At 37.4% G+C, this 21,663-nt stretch overlaps 3 protein-coding genes across 3 annotated transcripts in view; all 3 read left to right on the top strand.

Moving 5' to 3' along the window:
- Window positions 1–313: 313 nt before the first annotated feature.
- LOC107903598 (pentatricopeptide repeat-containing protein At1g12300, mitochondrial-like) lies at window positions 314–2,504 on the top strand. Its single transcript, XM_041092784.1, has 2 exons — window positions 314–410; window positions 546–2,504. Exons 1-2 carry the CDS (start codon window positions 314–316, stop codon window positions 1,097–1,099), a joined length of 651 nt encoding a protein of 216 aa, XP_040948718.1. The 3' UTR covers window positions 1,100–2,504.
- Window positions 1,174–2,613, top strand: LOC107903596 (pentatricopeptide repeat-containing protein At1g12775, mitochondrial-like). The gene has a single exon (XM_016829692.2). The coding sequence runs from the start codon at window positions 1,174–1,176 to the stop codon at window positions 1,945–1,947; it is 774 nt and encodes a 257-aa protein (XP_016685181.1). The 3' UTR covers window positions 1,948–2,613.
- A 4,029-nt stretch (window positions 2,614–6,642) lies between these two features.
- LOC107902254 (pentatricopeptide repeat-containing protein At2g41720) overlaps window positions 6,643–21,663 on the top strand; it is a 28,277-nt gene continuing 13,256 nt past the window's right edge. Inside the window, 4 exon segments of the mRNA XM_041092330.1 lie at window positions 6,643–6,835; window positions 6,977–7,538; window positions 7,770–7,942; window positions 10,611–10,716. Coding sequence (XP_040948264.1) covers window positions 7,164–7,538; window positions 7,770–7,942; window positions 10,611–10,716 — 654 coding nt within the window. The 5' untranslated portion in view covers window positions 6,643–6,835; window positions 6,977–7,163.

Below are 21,663 nucleotides of genomic sequence, written 5' to 3'. Positions count from 1 at the left end.
CTAAGTGTTATTTCTTGATTCAAATAATTAAGGTCTTTAAAAAAAATTTTAATTTTAGTGTAAACCGTAACAGTTGAATTTGATAGATAAAATTTTATTATTAGTCTCGTAGTATGTGTATTAGTCATTAAATTTTTTAATTAAAATAAGATGATTTTTTTATAATTATTATCCGAAAATAATAAACTGATGTAATATTTAATATGTATTAATATATTTGTTAGATAAAATTTTGTAAGTAGCAGAATTGAACTTAAACAACTTAATTGGTACTATTTTGGCGGGGATTGAAATTTTAGAAATGAAAAAAATGATGGGTGCCAAGAATGGGCTGAATGTTAGGGCTATGGGAGAGGTGCCCAACGTTGATGTTTCTAATCATCCATCCACCATCGACATAGGAGTAGACGGTAAGGTGAGGAAGCTGAAATCTCCGGAGCCTCTGTTACGGCTATTTTAGCCGGAAGAGTAACGAACCCAAATAAGGTTTCATTTTCAAGCTCAGCTCTCTTTGTTTTTTTTTTTTCATTTTGCTTACTTTCAAGATATGGGTAAGCTTCCTTCTTCTTTTATTCTTCGTTCACTTGTTAATGGTGGAAGCCATCTTTCTAACTTCCACTCTTCTTCTTCTTCTTCTAACACCATTGCTCCCCACATCAAAGCCTTAAGTAAGAAAGCCATGTCTGTTAGAGGAAAGGGAAAAGGGGATGATGGCTTCGAGAATGTTGATCATGCTTTGATTTTGTTCAATAAGATGATTGGCAGGTACCAAGTGCCTTCAATTCTGGAATTCACTAAATTATTTGCAGCCATTGTTAGAATGAAACATTATGCCATTGTTGTTTCTATGTGTAGCCAGATGGAATTATTAGGCGTTTCCCATGATGTTTATTCTGTGAGCATCTTGATTAATTGCTTTTGTCAATTAGGTCGAATTGATTTTGGGTTGTCTGTTTTGGGGAAAATGCTGAAGTTAGGTGTTGAACCTAGTGCTGTAACTTTTTCAACTTTGATAAATGGGCTTTGTAATCAAAGTAAGATTTCTGAGGCCGTTTGTATGTTCGATGAAATGACTGAAAAAGGTATCAACCTAATTTGATTGTTTACAATACAGTACTTAAGGGGTTGTCTAAGACCGGCAATACTGATAGAGCTGTTAGGTTTCTAAGGTTGATGGAAGGCAGAGGTTATGAACCCAATATTGTAGCATATAGCACTGTCATTGACTGTCTTTGTAAGAACGGGTTGTTAAAGGAGGCTCTCGACCTCTTCTCTGAAGTGAAGGTTAAAGGCATTAGACCAAATATCTTTACTTATAACTGCTTAATTCATGGTATGTGTAATTTGGGCCAGCAGGAGGAGGCAACAAGGCTTTTGAATGAAATGGTTGATAACAATATTTTACTTAATATTGTCACATATACTTTATTGATTGATACACTTTGCAAGGAAGGAACGATTTCTAAAGCTGTAGAGATCGTTGACACAATGAGAAAGCAAGGCATTGAGCCTGATGTTGTCGCGTATAATACATTGGTTCATGCGCATTGCAAGGAAGGGATGGTCTCTGAAGCTGAAGATATTGTTGACGCAATGATAAAGCGAGGCATTGAGCCTGATGTTGTTACCTATAGTGCATTAATCAACGGCCATTGCTTGCAGAATGAAATGCAAAAAGCTAGAAGCGTTTTCAACTTGATGATTGAGAAGGGTTGTGAGCCTGATATAGTTACTTACAGCACCATGATCAATGGATATTGCAATGGTAAAAGGTTAGACAAAGCAATGGAACTCTTTCATGAAATATCTCGAAAGAGACCAATCCCGCATACTGTCACATACAACACTCTTATGCAGAGTATGTTTCAGTTAGGGAAAGTTTCAACTGCATGTGAACTTTTTAGAAAGATGCTTGCTTCTGGACAAGTTCCAGATAGACCTGTTTGATTTTGCTGGATGGTTTATGCAAAATAGGTCATATCGAAGAGGCATTGAAACTTTTTCAAGCAATGCGAAACAGTGGGTTGGAACTTGATATTGTCCCATATAATATCCTAATTGATGGGTTGTGCAAAGCTGGGCATATCGAATTTGCCAAGGAATTATTTCATCAACTCTCAGACAATGGCTTTAAACTCGATGTTTACACATATTGTATAATGATTAATGGACTGTGTAAAGAGGGATTGCCAGATGAAGCATACAGGTTGTTTGGGAGCATGGGAGATAATGACTGTTTGCCTAATAGCTGCTGTTATAATGAAAATGATTCGGGGGTTCCTTTGCAACAGCTATAACTCAAAGGCAACACAACTTCTTTCGGAAATGGTTGGTAAGGGCTTTTCTGCAGATATATTCACTGCCACCTTATTTATGGATCTTATCATATACTCTAATAAATCAATCTTGCTCTGAAATGTTTCACAAATTGTGTAAAGATCATAACTTGCAAATGTGAATCAGTTTGTACATAACCATTTTACAGTGATAAAAGATTCTGGAAACTAGAATGAGTTTTAGTGTCTATTTTCAATATTGTTGATTTTGTTCTGACTTTGTGTTGTAAGTGAGAATCTTGTTGGTGGTAATGGTAAGAACTTAGGGGAAAACCAATTTCTGTAGCAATGACAATAGCATCAGTATAATTTTCGGCTGCTCAGAACTTTTTACTCCCAAGTGTGGAATTCAATCAAATTTGGGGTTTGTTTGTTTGATTGAAAACATTTTCTGGAAAATGATTTCTGAAAAATGATTTCTGGAAAATAGTATGCTTTTCGGAAAAATGTAATATTTTCTGAATGATTTTATGTAAAACATTTTACAGTATTTGATAAGTTTTCTTGAACTCATTTTTTGAAAATTGTTTCAAGTGAAACAGATACAAGATAAATATTTTCATAACAGAAAAAAAATTTTTCTTTTCATTATTTAATTACCAAAACTATCGTAAAATAAAGTATTTATCTTTAATCAAACTTAGTTAACTTAATTTTTTTTGTAGATTTATTGGTTATGATTATTGCAACTGCAGCACACCTTAAAACAGCAGTACTGACGTTCAAATAGGCACAAAATACTGTTGTTTGATAGTCTAATAATCGCTGCAAATGATTTGGTGAATCTTCTTCGATGAAATAACAATGAAACTATCATCTCAATTAAATTCAATGATGCTCATCACCAATCTACAAAAAACATTTGAGATCGAAAGCACTCTGATCTTGCCAACGAATCTGCCATACCATTAGTATCTCTCCCACTTTTTCTAAACAGTTCCTCATGAATGGACATCTTAATCTCATCAATGCTTGCAAAAATGTGCCAATATTTCCAAGGCCTAAATTTCTTGTTGATATACCGAGTAAGTGCGACTATGGAGTCGGAGTCAACCATAAGCTTTTAGTCTTTAATCCACTAAGAGTCTAAGAAGAAATAAAGAGCTAACTTAATCGCCATAATTTCAGCGAAATTAGAATCTTGGACGCCTTAGGGACCTGAAACAAAGCAATGACATGACCTTTTGAATTTCTAAAATCCACTCCACACTCCGTCGGGCGAAATTTACCTAATGTTGAACCATCATCGTTAAACTTTAACCAGCCTTCGTTTGAAGGTTACCAGCGGGTCACACTCTTGGTATGATGGCTACGGATACTCCTTTCACAATCTCGCGGACACCCCCTCCCCCCACATTGATTCAACAAAATTCATACATTCTGGCAAGACTTTTATCCAATGCAAAGATCTTAATTTAACCAGAAAAAAAATGTACTCCAAATTCAAATCATTTGCTCTAAACATAGAATCATTCCTTGCACTCTAAATGGTCCACAAGGCAACCATAATAGACATCAACCACTAATTAAACAGAGGTTTAGACACCAACTTATCAAACCATAACGAAAGAAAGGATAAAATACCTCAGAATTTGTTAACTCGGGCACAGTTCAGCAAAATGTGACTAACATCCTTAGATTCCACTTTGCACCAATGACAAACAACATGCTCATCCGAGATAGAAATGCCTCTATTCTTAAGGAAAGAGATCGTAGGATAACAATCTTTAAGAACTCCACAATCACACCAACGATTAGAATCCGTCCAAATCATTTGAACAATCCCATCTTCCACATTTGCTAGTTTTGTTTTAAGTTAACATGATAAGATCAAGTCTCGAATTAACCACTAATTTCTTCACCAAACCACTTTTGAGTAAACCAACTTCATTTAGTCGCAAATAAAGAGCACCTCAAAAAAAAAAAAAGAAATAAGAGAGAAGTCGCACCTCAAGCCCACTAACTTTTTCATGATTAAATCATCATCCACTTCAGTTGTCATCCCGATTAATCTACTGACTCTCCAAGTTTCCTCAGCCTCCTTACGGATAAAATTCCTTCTCTTGATGAAATCGCTACCAAAAGAATACCTCATTAAATAATTCTTTTTTCCCTCTTGATTGATGCATGTACATGATAAAATACCATATACAAAATCAAAACCAGCTACAAGTGCCGCACAATACCATAATTTTTCCTACATAGAGTTGATTTTGCTAACCAATCAATACCATCATTGAACACCATGTAAATTTTATATTATTTTGTTCTACTAGATTCAAAATTACAACTATAGGTTGAACTTAGACAAAGTTGCAAACTCTATGGCTAGGATTGGAAGAAATTTAGGAATGGTGTTGAGTCTCTTTGAAAATTTGCCTAATGCTACTGCTAGTCTTCTGCAAATAGATAAAGGGTTGGTTTCTAGATGTGTAGAGAACTACAGTGATTCTGGTGCTTAGATTCTTAAGAGCGTTTTGGCAACCAAAGGAAAACTTTAAGTTAACCTTAAACTAAATAATCAAAGCAAATGTTGTGGCAATATATATATATATATATGTTTAATGAGAAATGAGTGGAGCCTAAGTGGTTCAAGCCCATGTGACCAATACTACCATAACTCTTTTAACCTTACCAAGTTGAATGATGATTTTAATGAGAACCAAATTGTGTTTTTAAAGACATTGAAAGTAAAGAAAAAATGTTAACCCATGTGATGGCATAATGGTTAAGAATGTTTATTGTCTCAGGTGTGGTTTGGAATTGAGTCGTGCTAATCCATTTTTTTAAATTATTTTTATATAAAATAATAAAAACATGTTTTTTTATTCTTTAATTTTCACATATTTTTATTTTCATTTTTAAAAAAATATTTTCAATTTTTTTTATCCCAACATGTTTTCTTCACCATTTTCCAAGAAAATGAAAATGAAAACAGCCCTTGTTTCCTGAAAGAGTTTTCAGTAGTGTTATCTAAAGGGTGAATCTGTCATATTAGTCAGTCAGTATAGTAAATCTAGCGTATTCGTAATTATGAGTAGTAAGTATTCATCAGACCGAGTCCCCAAAAGACCATTTCACACATATACCAAAATTGGAATTCCTCTTAATTTCAACCTAACTTATAACAATAATTAGTAAGTCTTAAGTCCCCAAAATACCATTTCACACATATGACAAGTTGAATATAGAAATTCAAATCAACAAAACCTTTTTCATGCATGAACCATTATCATTTTCTTATGTCCACAACTCAAATGCATGAATTTGACCATTTTCAACTTAGAACTAAGTAATACTAGGTATATACCATTTGACAAAATTAAAAGAGGTATACAAACTTTGTTGAGTCGAAGGCTATGATCTGGATGCTGAATTCACCTCTCGGGGCTTCGAGAATTACCTATACCTACGGAAATCGTCTTCCACTTTGGGCAAAGGAAGATTAAATGCTCAAATATAAATGGAGTAATATCAAAATAATCTCTAAAAGTTTATCAAAATTTCAATATAGGCTATCCACTTTAAAGTTTATCAAAATTTTGATATGGTCCCTCCTTTTATAAATTTTATTTTAAAATAGTATGTTATTTTCTAAACTAAAAAACACTTAAAAATTAAATTAAAAATTATTATAAGAATTTAAAAAATTTAGAAAATTGAAATTCAATTACTTGTAAAATATGGGAATTTAAAATTTACTAATTAAAGAAATTGTATTTACACTTTTTTATTGGAACTTATATGTTACTTTTAAACTTACAAAATGGTTTTCATATTGGTATTTTTTACTAATAATAAAAAATTACAAAAAACATAATTTTAAATTGGATGGACTATATTGAAAATTTTATATACATTCACGGGCCATTTAGTAAAATCATAAATGATGAAAAATGATGTTGTATCATAAATGACCCTTGAATGCATATCAAATTTTCAATATAGCCCATCCAATTTTAATTTTCAATATAGGGCAAAGCAATGAAAGCATGGAAACAAGCGGTTCTTTGGTGGTTGCGCTTTCTATGCTTTGGGATTAGAATGGAAAATATCACAAATGGTCCCTCAGCATTTTATTAAAATTGAAAAAGACAAATTTTTTAAAAGAAGAAATTAAAACATTCAACGCCATATTTACTTGTAGTTCCCACCAAAGTCTTAATATTGTATTGAAACTGGGGGAAAAGACAATTGAAAAAGTAACTAAAATTTGTAATCATGAAAATTTGATAAAATATGGGGACTATTAATGATATTTTACCATTCATACGTGTCAGAAAAAAATGTTACAGCAGCTTGAAGAGAGCACCAAAGAGGGGGCAGATTGAATTCTGAAAAGAAGAATGTTCAAAAATTTGAGCAATAGCGACATACATTCCTTTCTGGCAAGCCTTCCTCCCCAGACGAAGTTGCAGAACTAATGAAAGGAAATGTGCTTCATACCCATTCAACCCACTCTTAACCTTATCCTCCCATAAAAAGTGTGGCATCCCAAGGTAGATACTAATAATCACCCAAAAACCCTCAGTCTGAGTTTTTAATTCCACATCTCCTTCTGTAAGTGACAGTCTATTCCTCCTCTTCCTTTTAATTTTATTAACATTTTAGTGCCTTTAATATATTTGATATTTTTGCAGGTTTAGGCTTTGGGGATTCCGACTTATCTTCGACGGTAACCTTAAATCTTCAGCTATGCCAAATAAATCTGAACCCTGTTTTTTATATTTCTTTGAAGTTGTTTTGCTGTATTGATTTTTGTATTAAAAATTCCACTGGTTTGTTGCTAATACTAAAATTTTCCAAACATTCCGACCCTCAAATTCAATGACCACTCTATCCCATCCGCTCCCTATCAAATTCCCTCTCAACTCGCCAACTTCCTCCCACGCCACTCCCTCCAAATCCCTTATCCTTTGCAAGAAACGCAATAACGACACCGCGTTTGAGGAGCATAAATCGGGGTTCGTCGACTACGACAAGGGCCAGCACGAGGTTTCCACTCGGGTGAGTGGACTCAGGAAGGCCCATATCCCTAAACGGTACCGTTTGCGTGTAGAAGGCGACCGCTTCCAGAAGGACTGGACCATATCTGAGGTGGTCGACCGAGTGCTGGAGCTCAATCACTGGGAGAATGTCGAACCGGTACTGAACCGGTGGGTTGGCCGTTTTGCTAGGAAAAATTTCCCCTTCCTCATTAAGGTATGCCGCGTTCTTATGCTTCTATAAAGCTATAAAATACATAGCTGTTACTCTTTGCATTTTTTTTCTTAAAATAGTTCCAAGCATAAGTGCACATTCTTCATTTACTCGTTTTTAATAAGGAAAAAAAAAAGGCAGATACGAAAGTAAGAACCAAACAAAGCCTAAGAATAATTAGTGATTAGCAGTTGAAATTGTATCGGTTGAGTGATTTTGATGCTGGATTTGCAGGAACTGACACAAAGGGGTGCAATTGAACATAGTATAAAAGTATTTGAGTGGATGAAAAGGCAGAAGAACTACTGTGCACGAACTGATATCTACAATATGATGATAAGATTACATGCTAGACATAAACGGACAGATCAGGCTAGGGGGTTGTTCTTTGAAATGCAAAAGTGGAGGTAATGCTTTCTGTTTGTTTGATGTTATATAGAATTTAGTGTGTCATTTCCAACTTACATAAACTACGTTTAACCGTATGCAAAACTTTACTCGCGTGGATCTCATGATGTTTATAAAATGGTTAGAAGCCAAGAATAAATTTGCTGTTTGTAGACAAGTACATGTCTGTCTAACAAAAGTGTAGCTTTTTGGAGTCTTCTTATACTGGGCAAGAAGTAGCCTTTTGTAGTTTTTCTATCAAGATCTTTGAAGTCATTATCCTAGTTTAATTATTTCTAATAGAGCTACAGCTACAGACTGCATCAATACAATTGCTCAATTGGCATGAGATCTCAATTAATTATAAACTTTTATAGAATATTCTGAACTCATACATTTTGGTGGGGAGCCTTCATACTAATGACCAAGGAACTGTAATTGGTGGAACCTGGAAAAGTTCTGAACCCCATGTTAATTATATCCTAAATAATGACTATTTGGCTGTAGAACTATGATACGGCCATGATTGATTATCCTTAAGTAACTTTAGAGCACTGTGGATTGCTAGAATATTTCATCATGTTGCTTAAAGCTTTACAAGTATATGGCTGTCTGAATCAGAAATTGATCAGTAAAGTTGTAAATTGTAATAATATCCCCAAATATCAGAAATTGAAATCCCTAAAAATCAGTTTATGGAGTTTAAAAAGGTGTATAAAGAGTTTAATGTTCTACTGTCGTTTAGCCCAAATGTTAAAGATCAGCAGACTTAACGGGAACAAATGACAATTATGAGTTTCCTCATTGACCTTCCTTCGAAGTTTGAGACTGCCAAATCACATATTCTTTCTGGATCTAAAATTTCATCTCTTCAAGATACTTTTACGAGAATGTTGTGTATTGAAGACATTCATTCAGCTCAGACTAATAATAGTGCTCTTCTTAGAAAACAGAAAACTATCCTTGTACTATAACAACAAGGCTGCCATCAACATAGCTCAAAATCCAGTTAAACATGATGGAACAAAATACATTAAGATTGATCAGCACTTTATCAAACAGAAATTGACTATAGGTGCTTTTAGTTCATGTGACATTTAACAAGCAATTAGTTGACGTACTTCTTAATCATGAGAAGTATTTTTCTTTACCTAAAAAAAAAAAAAAAACCTAGTAATTCATTAGCTCCTTAACAAAGTTACTGTGGTAATTAGGGAAATTATCTCACTGTCAATAGAATTTCGAATATGCAAAAACAATTGAGCATCTTCTCTCAGCCACACTTGTCTAGTATCATCAGTAGGAGGTTCGTTATTCAAGTGATCATCTTTATCAATGCTTTGTAAGTAAATTCTAACCATCTTGCTCCAATCTAGATAATTGGTCTCATTTAATTTGTGCTCTGTAATTTTCAACATTATCAAAATCATCTCGCTTGTAAGGACTTTAGGTTTTATTGCCATCCTTTAAATCCAAGTAACAATGGATAAAACAAGTAAAGAAAATTTAAAGAACCAAATTTCAAGCAAAATATCCCAAAATAACCCAAGGAAAGCCACCAACTTCAAACCGAAGAGGGGAATCATCTGAATTTCCTAAAACTTATTAGCCACAAAATGCCCAAACAATCGCACAAATCCAAACCGATACAAATTCCCTAAAACCCAGCTTTGATCAGGCACCCAAAGGCTGGGTTATGGTCAAACAGACTAGTCGGCACCGGAGGAAGAATTCGGTGAAAAGAAGGCCTCCCAGGCTTCCCCATGCACCGCCATGTGACGAAGGTTTGCTCAGCTTTGGATGGTGAGTGAGCTTCTTCACACACTTGCTTTCCAGTTGTCAGAAGTTGCAAATCTGCTGAAGAAATGATGGCACTCCTTTTGCTGGCAGTGCACACTATAAAAATCACTTTAAAAGTGACTCATTAAAATACCCCAAAAAACAATGAAACACAAACCAAAAAAAAAAAAATTGAGCTGAAAGGCACTGATTCCATGTAACCAAAGTAGGAATCGAGAAGAGTGTAAGAAGAAAATTATGAGAAGAGCATCTTATTTATACAAGTTACTATAGTCAACTTAAGGAAATTGTTATGATCCTATTAGTATCTTTAGATTTATTGTACATAATTCTAGGGATTAATTAGCATTAAATTAGGTATCTTTCCTTCTTTGTATATCTAGGTACTAGTATAAATATGTTATGTAGCATAATGTATAGGCACAAGAAATTATTTTAGAATACCCCTTTCTCTCAACTCTCTACCTTTCTTCTTCTTCTTTTTCACAGCTGATTACAGCCAAAACAGTGACTGCAAGGCTGTTTTCTTTCTCTTTTTCTCTCTCACTCGATTTCACAGAAATAAATCAAAGTAAATAAAACCCATACACACTAATATCAGATTTAGCCTAAATAATATCTTATTTACTACAAAGATTATAATGTAATTTACATGAAATGACATAAATAGTGTAATACAAGCAGGTGACAGATTGACATGCATGGCTGACACTAAAATGATATGGGCATATATTGTTAGCTTTGGAGTTTTATAACTTTCCAAGCAATAGGCTTCTTGTATCCTCAAATGTTATAAATATTAACTTTTGAAGTATTTGACGGTTTCTCATTCAAAAATCTTATTTAACTTTGTGGTGACATAATAATTCCATAATATCTCTGCTGTAGGTGCAAGCCTGATGTTGACACATACAATGCTCTTATCCATGCACATGGTCAAGTTGGTCAATGGCGTTGGGCTATGAATATCATGGAAGACATGCTCAGTGCAGCTGTGTGTATTTGTATTTTTGTTCCCTAATGACTCTTTATGGGTATAACTTGAGTGAGCTTCTTTTTGTTATTTTCACATTGAAATCATACTGCATATAAAATAAATGTTCACAATACTACATGGTGCGTTCATTTTCTTGCAATGGTCACTGTTATTATTGTTAAGGTCAAACAACACCCACAAAGTGCTTCTATTATTATCTAGTTGTCACTATAAATTATTGTTATGATTGATACAAATTTGGTGTCTGCAGGCTGTACTATTCATATAATCTTCCCCTGGTTGATTGAGCAGATTGCTTTGCATGATTTTTATTGGTCACATGCTTCAAGTCCCACTTTTAAGTTTGTAAATTCATTCAGAGTTGCACATAGTGAGATAAATTATATGATTTAGAATTATGGAAGTTTAGATGGGATTTAAGAGTTTTGTCAGGGGTTTCCCCTTCAAACTAGACTAAGCTATCAAATTGATGTGCCATAAAGGGTGCTTCTTTCTTTTCCAGTTCTCTGATAAATATTTGGAGGAAAATAGATAGAGGAAGAAACCAAATAAAACTTTCATGCATGCAGTGTATATGATAATATAACAGTGAAGTTAACACTGTACAGCCTAATTTATGCCCGGGCCCAACAAGCAGAGACCCAAGGACCCAATCTACCCAAACGGCCCCGTTACAGACCCAATCTACCCAAACAGCCCACTACAACAAGGCCCAGCAAAGGTCAGCATAGGGTTTCAGCTTTTCTGAAACCCTAGCTAAGGCGCCGCACGTCCCTGGGGGCTCCAAAACGTCTACCGCCGCTCTAGTCTCTGCCACCGACGCCACCAGCTATTTCCATCAATTACCTGCAAGGACAGCACGCAAAGCAAAGGCAAAAAACAATGCAAAATAATAGAAATAGAAAGATGTATTAAAATCGGCTATATAAGGAGACAAACAAAAAGTTGTAAGGGGTCTTTTTTTTTCGGATTAAGAGGAACTTAATAAAAAGAAGAAAAAACCGAGAAGGTAGATTACCTTTCTTTTCTGTTCCGGCGTTTCTTTTTTGTTTATTTTTTACACCACTCTTTAAAAACAAAAGAAAAGGGGAAGGAAGTGGACCTATTTGTTTTCGAGGGCCGGCGTCGGAGCCCGTCTTCGTCGTCGCCGGTGGAGGAAGAGACGAACGGTCTCTCCTCGTTTCCGGGCCCTGGGCTCGTCTTTCTCAACTTTTCGCCATGAATCCGTGGTCTAGAGGCAGTCGGCTTCGAGAGGGACCGAAAAGATCCGACTTTGTGCCTCCGACCACCGTGCACGGTGGTCGACGGAGGGTAGCCCGATGATCGAAAGCCGCCGGATCTTGGCCGGCCTTGGAGGGCTTGAGAGAGAAGGCTCTCTGTTTTTTTAGAAAACAGATAAAAGTGATTTTTTTGGGCATTTGTTTATATTTATACAAGTCATAAAACGGCGCCGTTTTGAGGCCCTCTCGACCCGCGCGGTGACCCGACCCGGGGAAGGATCCGCGTGTTTCCTCTAAATGGCATAATTGCGCGCGCAGTCCCTCAGACTTTGCAACGCGTTGCAATTTGACCCTTGTTTCGTTCCTTTCTGTTTTTTTAATTTAACCGCAAGCTTTTATTTCTTTACAATTCTAACCCTCTGCTGTACCGCATTTTGGGCTTCGGTTTATTTATTATTTTGGTCCACCCCCTTTTAGTGCACGTCACAATCTGGTCCTTTTAGTTTTTTATTTTTGCAATTTCGCCCAGTATTTTGTTTCCATTTCGACTTAGCCCTTTTATTATTATTATTATTTAGCTCATTGTTTTATTGCTATTATTATTAATGTTATTATTATTATTGTTTCTATATTTCCTATTATATTATCATTATTATTATATAAGTGCATATATATCTTATATAATTTATTTAATACACATAAATACTCACATTTTATCTATTTTATAATTTATAAAAGTATCTATATATCCATATATACACTAATTTTATATACATATACGTGCATAGGTGTACTTACATAAAAGTTTTTATTAGATAATTCAAAATATATATGTGTATACATACATATTCATACGTACCTTTTAATATATATATACATACTTACATATATTTTCATGTACATAGATTTTTGATATTTTCATGATTTTATACTTTACAATTCTAACATATGTATATGTATATTATATTTTTACTCATTACCATTGTTTTATTTTGTATTTACTATTTATTTATTTCATTTTATTATTATTCTAATTGAATATATTAATTTTATTCGTTTTTATATTTTATTGTTTGTATGTTGTAAGGTCGACTTTTATTTATTTTATGTTGATATCGCATTTCATATCATTTTTACTTTCATATTCATCATGGTTTTACCATGCATAAAAAATGTAATTTGCTTTCACTATGATTTTGTGTTTAATTTTACTCGATATAATAACATCCTTTTTTAAAGTGGCATTTCGTGTTTGGATTCAAGAAAATCATGCCCTAACTTACTGGGTTTTGATTTTCTCGATAAATCTAAATACACGAATCTTTTCAAAATCAAGTTTTGAATGATCTCGAAATTAAAAGAGGGTCGCATCCTAACTTACTGGTTGTGATCTCATTTTTAAATTCGAGATGGCTAAAATGTCTTAAATAAACTTTTTCATTCGCGTATCGGGAATTCGAGATATTGTATTCTAACTTACTGAATATGATTCTTTTTCTCGATTAACGCGGAACGTGCCCCTCTTTTCCCAAAATTTTCAACACTTTAATACAAGGATCGTATTTTTTAAAATTCTTTTAAATTCTCAATTTTCGACATTAAGACATTAAGTAATCAACTAGGTACCAATTTTGGGCGTATCGAGGGTGCTAATCCTTCCTCGTGCGTAACCGACTCCCGAACCCGTTTTCTAAATTTCGTGGACCAAAACCGTTGTTTTAATAAAAATCAAACCGTTTATTATAACAACCATTTTCGAGGTAACCCAATCACACCTCATATAAAAAAGGGATTGGTGGCGACTCCCATTTTTGTTTTCATTTTCCAAAACCCAAGTCGACCCCGTTTTCATCAAAAATGGTGTCAACAGCTTGGCGACTCCACTGGGGACCCTCGAGAGTCAAGCCATGAGTTGATTATTTCTTGTCTTTTTGTCGAAAGTTGAAAGTTGGTTTAAATATACGATCCTCTCATTGCATTTCATTTGTTTTGAGTTATAGTTTTTATCATGTTTTGTATTCTAAATTTTATATCTTTCTGCATTGCATTGCATGACCGTTGGTCACACCTTTTTAAGTGGGAGTGAGAAACTACGCCTTCGTGAGGTTTTCACCTCCGCATGGGATAGTGAATTGCTTCCGGGATACATCCGTACCTATGTCTTCGTGAGATCTTCATCTCCGCATGGCCATAGGGAAATGTATCCCCCTGAATCGAACTTGGTCCGTATGAGCCTATAATGGGTGAGGATCGAGGAATCTGCTGGTTCAGGTACCCTACTTTAGAGCCAAACCTCATGTAATGAGCCATAGGAACTGACCTAAGTATAGTTACTCCAATTTTAGTGCTTACCTAAATGAGTGTTGTATTTATTTGTCGCTTATTTTAAATCTTATTCTGTGTTTAATGCTAATTTACTTTGTTTGTGATTGCATGGCATCTTCATTCTAAAAGAGGTGTCGATTTACATTCAGTTTCTCAGTAGAAAGCTTATCATGGAAAAGGGGTTTGTTGATAAAGTAGAGGATAATGCGGCTGTGCGAACATGGGCTGAAACGACACAGCGGGAGAAGGGCGATAGTCTTGCCAAAGGGTACGTGTCAGAATTGTGGGATTTTACCCGTATCAGTGTAATCCAGAATGACCTTCGAGATATGAAAGAAGTCTGGGATCAATGGGATGTCGAGGCCAAGTAGCTGTTCTACTGTAATTACGGTGACCTACCTTATCTGCTTAGTGTCAAAGTGGACAAGTATTTATTCCGAGCCCTTGCTCAGTTTTGGAATCCTGCCTACAGTTGTTTCACTTTTGGAAAGGTAGATTTGACGCCCACTGTGGAGGAGTATACGACCTTGCTTCAGTGCCCAAAGATTCAAGTCGACAAGGCTTATTCCAGAGCTGCTTGTGTCTCTCCGTTGTTAAAGAAATTAATGAACATCACTGGGATGAGTGAGCAGTGGGTCGCTGCCCGGATTCAACAGAAAGGCGACAGTAAATGTGTTCCTTGGAAAAGTTTGCGAGATTTGGTGCTTGTACATCCTGACTTAAAGAAAAGGGTCGATGTCTTCGCTTTAGGTATCTATGGACTAGTGGTTTTCCCCAAAGCTTTAGGACACATAGACGAGGCTGTATCTGATTTGTTTGATCGGCTTAGTAAAGGGGTGACACCGGTTCCGGCAATACTCGCTGAAACTTTTAGATCCCTGAATGCGTGTCGAAAAGCAGGGGAGGGAAGGTTTATTGGATGCGCGCAGCTCTTATTGGCATGGTTCCATAGCCACTTCTGGAAGGTCGAAAAGGTCTCCTATCGGGTATTCTCTGATAACTACTCCCCTCTAGGAGAATTGGTGGTCACGCCAAGACGGGATGATATTTCAGAAGGGGAATGGATAGAGATACTCCAGAATCTCCAGGATGAAGATATTGAATGGAGGGCTCCTTGGTTAATTCCTGATGAGATATTGTACCGATGTGGAGATTTTGACTGGGTTCCGCTGCTCGGGATATGGGGAGCTATCGGATATGCTCCTCTACTCGTATCAAGACAGTATAGATCACGACAATTCATACCAGCAACGCAGGGGTTGGCTTATAGTGATTTTTCCTATAGGGAGGACAATTACAAGAAGAAGGTTCGAGAAATATCTAGTGCCTGGAACCAGACTCGTCGAATGAAGATCTTAGCCGTGGGTCCGACAATTACCCCCGAGTATGGTCAGTGGCGTGATCAAAGGATCAACGACAATGTCCCGGCGTTAAATTCAGAAACTGCTCGATCTTTAGAGGAACGCTTGCAAGTTTTGCCTTCTGAGATGGAAATCATCAAACAAGAATTTGAAAAAAGGAGTTTAGAATTGGGGAAGAAGATAGAACGACTAGAGGAAGAAAAAATGCAGTTAGGACTGGATGTGGACATTCAAAGATTAGAGGCCGATAAATTGAGAAAAGGAAAGAACAAAGCAGAAGAAGATTTAGACAGCCTGAAGACAGATTACAAGAAGTTGCGCAGGTCGGTAAGAACTGCTGGCTTGGGTAAAACGCCAGAACAGTGGCGACAAGAAATTCAGGAGGAAAAGACGAGAGCTAATCAATGGGAAAAGAAATTTCAGGATACTTGGGCTCGAGAAGTCGCCTTGGGAAAGAGTCTACTAGTTTGCCAAGATGAGAAGACGGAGTTGAAGGTCCGGATAACTGAACTAGAAAGATCGCTTCACCAGTACTGTAATCGTAATGCTACGGTTGAATTAAGGGCGAGCTTAGACAAAATTGAAGAATTAAAAGGACAAATAGGAGAGCTAGAGAATGCATTGCAGAATAGTGAAATCCGGATAGAGCTTCTGGAAGAAAATAATGAGCAGTGGCAAAGACAATTCCGTCGGTCTCAAGAGCAGATTAGAGAAAGAGATTATATTATGGGAGAGGCGGTGGCTCAAGTGCGCGAAGTAGCTGATCATCTGCAGACTCTAGCGGTTCAGGCTGATCTATTAAGTTTGAAGTATGAGTCAGAGTCGGACAGGGGCCGAGAATTAGCTTGGCTTCTTAGAAAGGTTAAGGCTTTGAGCGTGAGGGCAAAGCCGTATATGTAGTCTATTTTATGTAAAGAAGCTCTTTATCTAGTAAAGTTTTCTAATGAAGTTGAATTAGAATCAGTGCCTCTTTTTCTTTGCATTCTTTTCATGCATTGCATCACATCATATGCATTAATGACCATTAAAAAAAAACCTAATTGAATAAAATCATTTCAGTTAACCTGGAAAACCAACAAAGTTACGGCACCCGAGCTAAGGCAAAAATTATGGACCAAAGGTTGGAGAAGCTAGAGCGACTTCAGAAAGAAATGCAAGACCAGTTGCAGGCACAAATGAAAGAGCAAATAGAAAAGATTCAGCGTGACATGGTGCAAAAGATGGAGGAGTCCCAAAATGATCTGGTGGCTAAGATGACGCAATTATTGAAGGGAGTAGATAAGGGTAAAGGTCCTGTGATTGTTAGTGAAGAAGAAAACAATGGTGAACCACTTTATCCTCCAGGTTTCACGCCTCCACATGCGCAAGTACAGACCGAGCTGCATTCGCGGAGACCCTCTGTGTCGGTTAGACCCCAGCAGTTTCAAGGCGATGCTTCAATCCCAATGAATTTTCAACCCGGAGCGGGCTTTAATCCCGGTGATAGTCCGAATAATATTGCAGTCCCAGATCTAGATGAGATGGTTGAAAAGGACAAGGCGAAGGAGGAATTTCCAAAACAATTTGAGGAGAAATGGAAATGGATAGAAGAGAAGTTTAGGGCAATAGAAAGCAGCGAAAGCTATGGAACAGATGCAAAGGATCTGAGCTTGGTTCCGGACTTGGTGCTCCCTTACAAATTTAAGATGCCGGAATTCGAGAAATACAACGGGACTAGTTGCCCAGGAACCCATATTACTATGTTTTGTAGAAGAATGACGGGGCATATTAATAACGATCAATTATTAATACATTGCTTTCAGGAAAGTCTTACGGGAGCGGCGTCGAAGTGGTACAACCAGCTGAGCCGAGCTAAAATGCTACTTGGAGGGATTTAGCACAGGCTTTCTTGAGACAATACAATCATGTCTCAGAAATGATGCCTGATAGGATAACTCTGCAAAATTTAGAGAAGAAATCGAACGAAAGCTTCAGACAATATGCGCAGAGGTGGCGAGAGGTGGCGGTTCAGGTGCAACCACCGCTTTTGGAAAAGGAGATGACGACGCTTTTTATTAATACTTTGAAAGCCCCGTTCATCACTCACATGTTAGGAAGCGCTTCAAGAAATTTCTCAGATATAATCATGAATGGTGAAATGATTGAGCATGCCATTAGAAGTGGAAAAATAGATGGAGGAGAAAGTAATAGGAGGGCACCCCCGAGGAAAAGAGAAAATGAAGTGAATAATGTGAATACTTATGGTAGGTCAATTACCGTGAATCAGCCAAAGAAAGTGGTTGCTAATCAACAGGGATCATCAAGACAAGAGTCGGGAGCTAGGCAAACTACTGAAAAGCCCCAATTCACGCCAATCCCGATGTCATACAAGGAGTTGTATCAGACTTTATTCGATGCACATGTTGTTGCTCCTCGTTACTTGAGTCCTCTACAACCCCCGTATCCAAAATGGTATGATACGACGCGCAATGTGATTATCATGCGGGAATTTCTGGGCACTCGATAGAAAATTGTACTGCCTTCAAGAAGGTAGTAGAGAGACTTATCAATTTAGGTGTTGTCAAACTTGACGACTCACCTAACGCAAAGAATCCGTTACCTAATCACGCAGATAAGGGGGTGAATATGGTTAGCGAAGGTACGGGAGAAGAAGTCAAGACTGACATTGCTGAAGTAAAAACTCCATTGAAATGGGTCTGGAAAGAAATGGCGAAAAGAGGTTTGGTTATTTCAGATCCTGAGAAAGGGCATGAGATGGGAAATTATTGTGAATTTCACCATGAAACAGGGCATGAAATCCAAGAATGTGAAGGATTCAAGGCCTTGGTTCAAAGCATGATGGATAACAAGGAGATGAGGTTTTATGAAGGTGAAAGAAATGAGGAGCATATGCGCGACAGAGTTGGGAACAAAGGCTCCAAAATAAATCATCCTGTGGTCATTATCTCATGCCCTAAGGGTAATGAGGTTAGGGCTCAGGTAACACCGAAAATTGTAATCCAGAAACCATCAAATTTCTCTTATAGGGATAACAAAATGGTGCCGTGGAATTACGGGTGTAATGTGACCGTTTTGGGAAAAGAAGCAGAAAGAAATCGGGAAACAGTTTTTACACGCGCAAGGGAAAAAATATGACGCTCAAGCAGAGTCGTCCAGGGAAGAGAATTGGAAGAAAGAACAGAGGAAAGGGAAGCAGTAGAAGTTGAACCATTGGTAAATGAACCAATAAAAGAAGAAGAGGCGAAGGAGTTTTTAAGTTTTTGAAACACAGCGAATACAGTGTTGTGGAGCAACTGCACAAACAGCCAGCCCGCATTTCGGTATTAGCTTTACTCTTAAACTCAGAAGTACATCGGAATGCACTCTTAAAGGTGCTAAACGAAACATATGTGGCTGACGATATTTCGGTAAACAAGTTGGATCGGTTGATCAACAATATTGGTGCTGACAATTTTATCTTCTTCAATGATGATGAAATACCATCCGGAGGAAGAGGCTCTACTAAAGCCCTCCACGTTACTGTCCGATGCAAAGGGTACACACTCCCGGGGGCCTTGGTTGATAATGGATCTGCACTAAATGTATTGCCTTTGTCCACTCTTAGTCGATTACCAATAGACAGTTCGCACATGAAAGCATGCCAGAGCATAGTAAGGGCATTTGATGGAACAAAAAAGGAGGTTATGGGGAGAATTGAGGTGCCATTAAGGATTGGCCCAGTCACTTATGAGGTGGATTTCTTGGTAATGGATATTAAACCCTCCTACAACTGTCTATTGGGGAGACCGTGGATACACTCAGCAGGGGCAGTACCTTCATCATTACATCAGAAGGTGAAGTTGGTATCGGAGGATCGTTGGTAACGATAGATGCAGAGGAGGATATTATCGCAATGATGACTAGCGATGCACCTTATGTGGACATCAACGACGAGGCACTAGAATGTTCTTTCGGTCGTTAGAATTCGTGAACGCGATGTTTATTGCGGAGGGAAATAGAATTCCAGTACCGAAAATATCCAGGACCACTGAGATGGATTGCGGTTGATGGTAGGAAGAGGAGCCTTACCCGGGAAAGGATTGGGAAAATATCTTCAGGGAAGGATTGAGGCACCAATGCCGAAGGAAAAGTTTGATAGATTTGGTTTAGGGTACAAGCCAGACATGAAGCAGAAGAAGAAAGAAATAGAGAAGAGACAAGAGAGAAGGAGGGCGCGTTTGAATGGACATGAAGCTAAGTGTGAGCCTTTAACCTTTCCCCACATATCTACATCTTTTGTGTCGGGAGGATTTATTCATTCTGAATGTGGAGTGTCCGGTAGCGGCATGGGAGGAATGTTGGAAGATGTTTATACCAACGCCATAGAAGCAACGGAAAGGAGGGCTTTGTTGGAGATCTGCCCTTATGAGCCTGGAAGCGAGCTAAACAATTGGACTACTGAAGAAATCCCTGTAGTCTTTAGGGCTTATTCAGAGTAATGCTCAAAACATTCCTGTTGTTTGTTGGCCTAAAAAACGATATGAAATCTTTGTGAAATAGGCATTGGGCTTAAATATCATTATTTTAATGAAATACATGTCTACGTTCATCTCAACCAGTCTTTTTTCCTTTTGCCTCTTATATTTTCATTTGGTTGATTGTCTTACAAATAATTCTTTCATTTGTAATTCTTTTGCACAAACATGTTCATAAATTTATATTCCTGGTATATTCTTTGATATGCCTCATAGGTCTTCAGATATCAATGACATGAGTGACGCTGCCTCGAACGCGGAGCCTATTTTTGAGCAAGAAGTGTGTTTAGAGGAATCCTGCGACTTTGAAATGACGAAGATTATGATGCATCTCCGGACTTGTTAAGAATGGTGGAACAAGAGGATAAGCATATCCTACCTCATAGGGAATCATTAGAAATAGTGAGCCTAGAGGATGGAAATGAGGTGAAGATAGGAACTGAAATCACCGCAAAGACAAGGCAAGACCTCATTAATTTGCTCCTAGAATTCAAGGATGTTTCGCGTGGTCGTACCAAGATATGCCTGGGCTAAGTACTAACATTGTGGTGCATCGTCTGCCCATAAAGGAGGATTGTAAACCCGTTCAACAGAAGCTCAGGAGAATGAGACCTGACATTGTGTTGAAAATAAGAGAAGAAGTCAAAAGACAATTCGACGCGGGATTCTTACAAGAGGTCAAGTATTCGGATTGGGTAGCCAACATCGTCCCCGTTCCCAAAAAAGATGGAAAGGTACGAATGTGTGTGGATTATAGGGATTTGAACAAGGCTAGTCCAAAGGACAACTTTCCACTGCCTCACATTGATACTTTGGTAGATAACACGGCAGGCTATTCATTGTTTTCTTCATGGACGGTTTCTCTGGATACAATCAGATAAGATGCATCCTGGAGACATGAAAAAAACATCATTACTTATGGGAACATTCTGTTACAAGGTAATGCCCTTCGGATTGAAGAATGCGGGAGCAACGTATCAAAGAGCTATGGTGACTTTGTTTCACGACATGATGCACAAGGAGATCGAAGTCTATGTTGACGATATGATCGCGAAGTCTAGAACGGAAGAAGAGCATGTTCAGGTCTTGAAAAGGTTATTTTTGAGATTAAAGAAATTCCAGCTCAAGCTTAACCCGGCCAAATGCACGTTTGGAGCCAGATCAGGGAAGTTATTAGGCTTCATAGTTAGCAAAAAGGGATCGAGGTTGACCCAGACAAAGTAAAAGCAATACGAGATTTACCTCCCCGCGCACTCAGAAGAAGTTCGAGGTTTCCTAGGGAGGCTGAATTACATTGCTCGGTTCATCTCACAACTGACAGAAAATGTGATCCAGATTCCGGCTCTTAAAGAAACATAATCCGGTGAATGGGAGAAGAGTGTCAGAATGCTTCGATAAGATAAAGCAGTACTTGGCTAATACCCCAGTCTTATCACCTCCAAGTCCAGATAGGCCATTGATATTGTTATCTAACAGTGTTGGAGAATTCCAGGATGGGATATTGGGCAACATGATGTAGACGGG

Source organism: Gossypium hirsutum, chromosome D05 (genome assembly GCF_007990345.1).
Source record: "Gossypium hirsutum isolate 1008001.06 chromosome D05, Gossypium_hirsutum_v2.1, whole genome shotgun sequence".
NCBI lineage: Eukaryota > Viridiplantae > Streptophyta > Magnoliopsida > Malvales > Malvaceae > Gossypium > Gossypium hirsutum.
The sequence above is the reverse complement of the archived record's forward strand: the minus strand, read 5'-3'. Positions and strand labels throughout refer to the sequence as shown.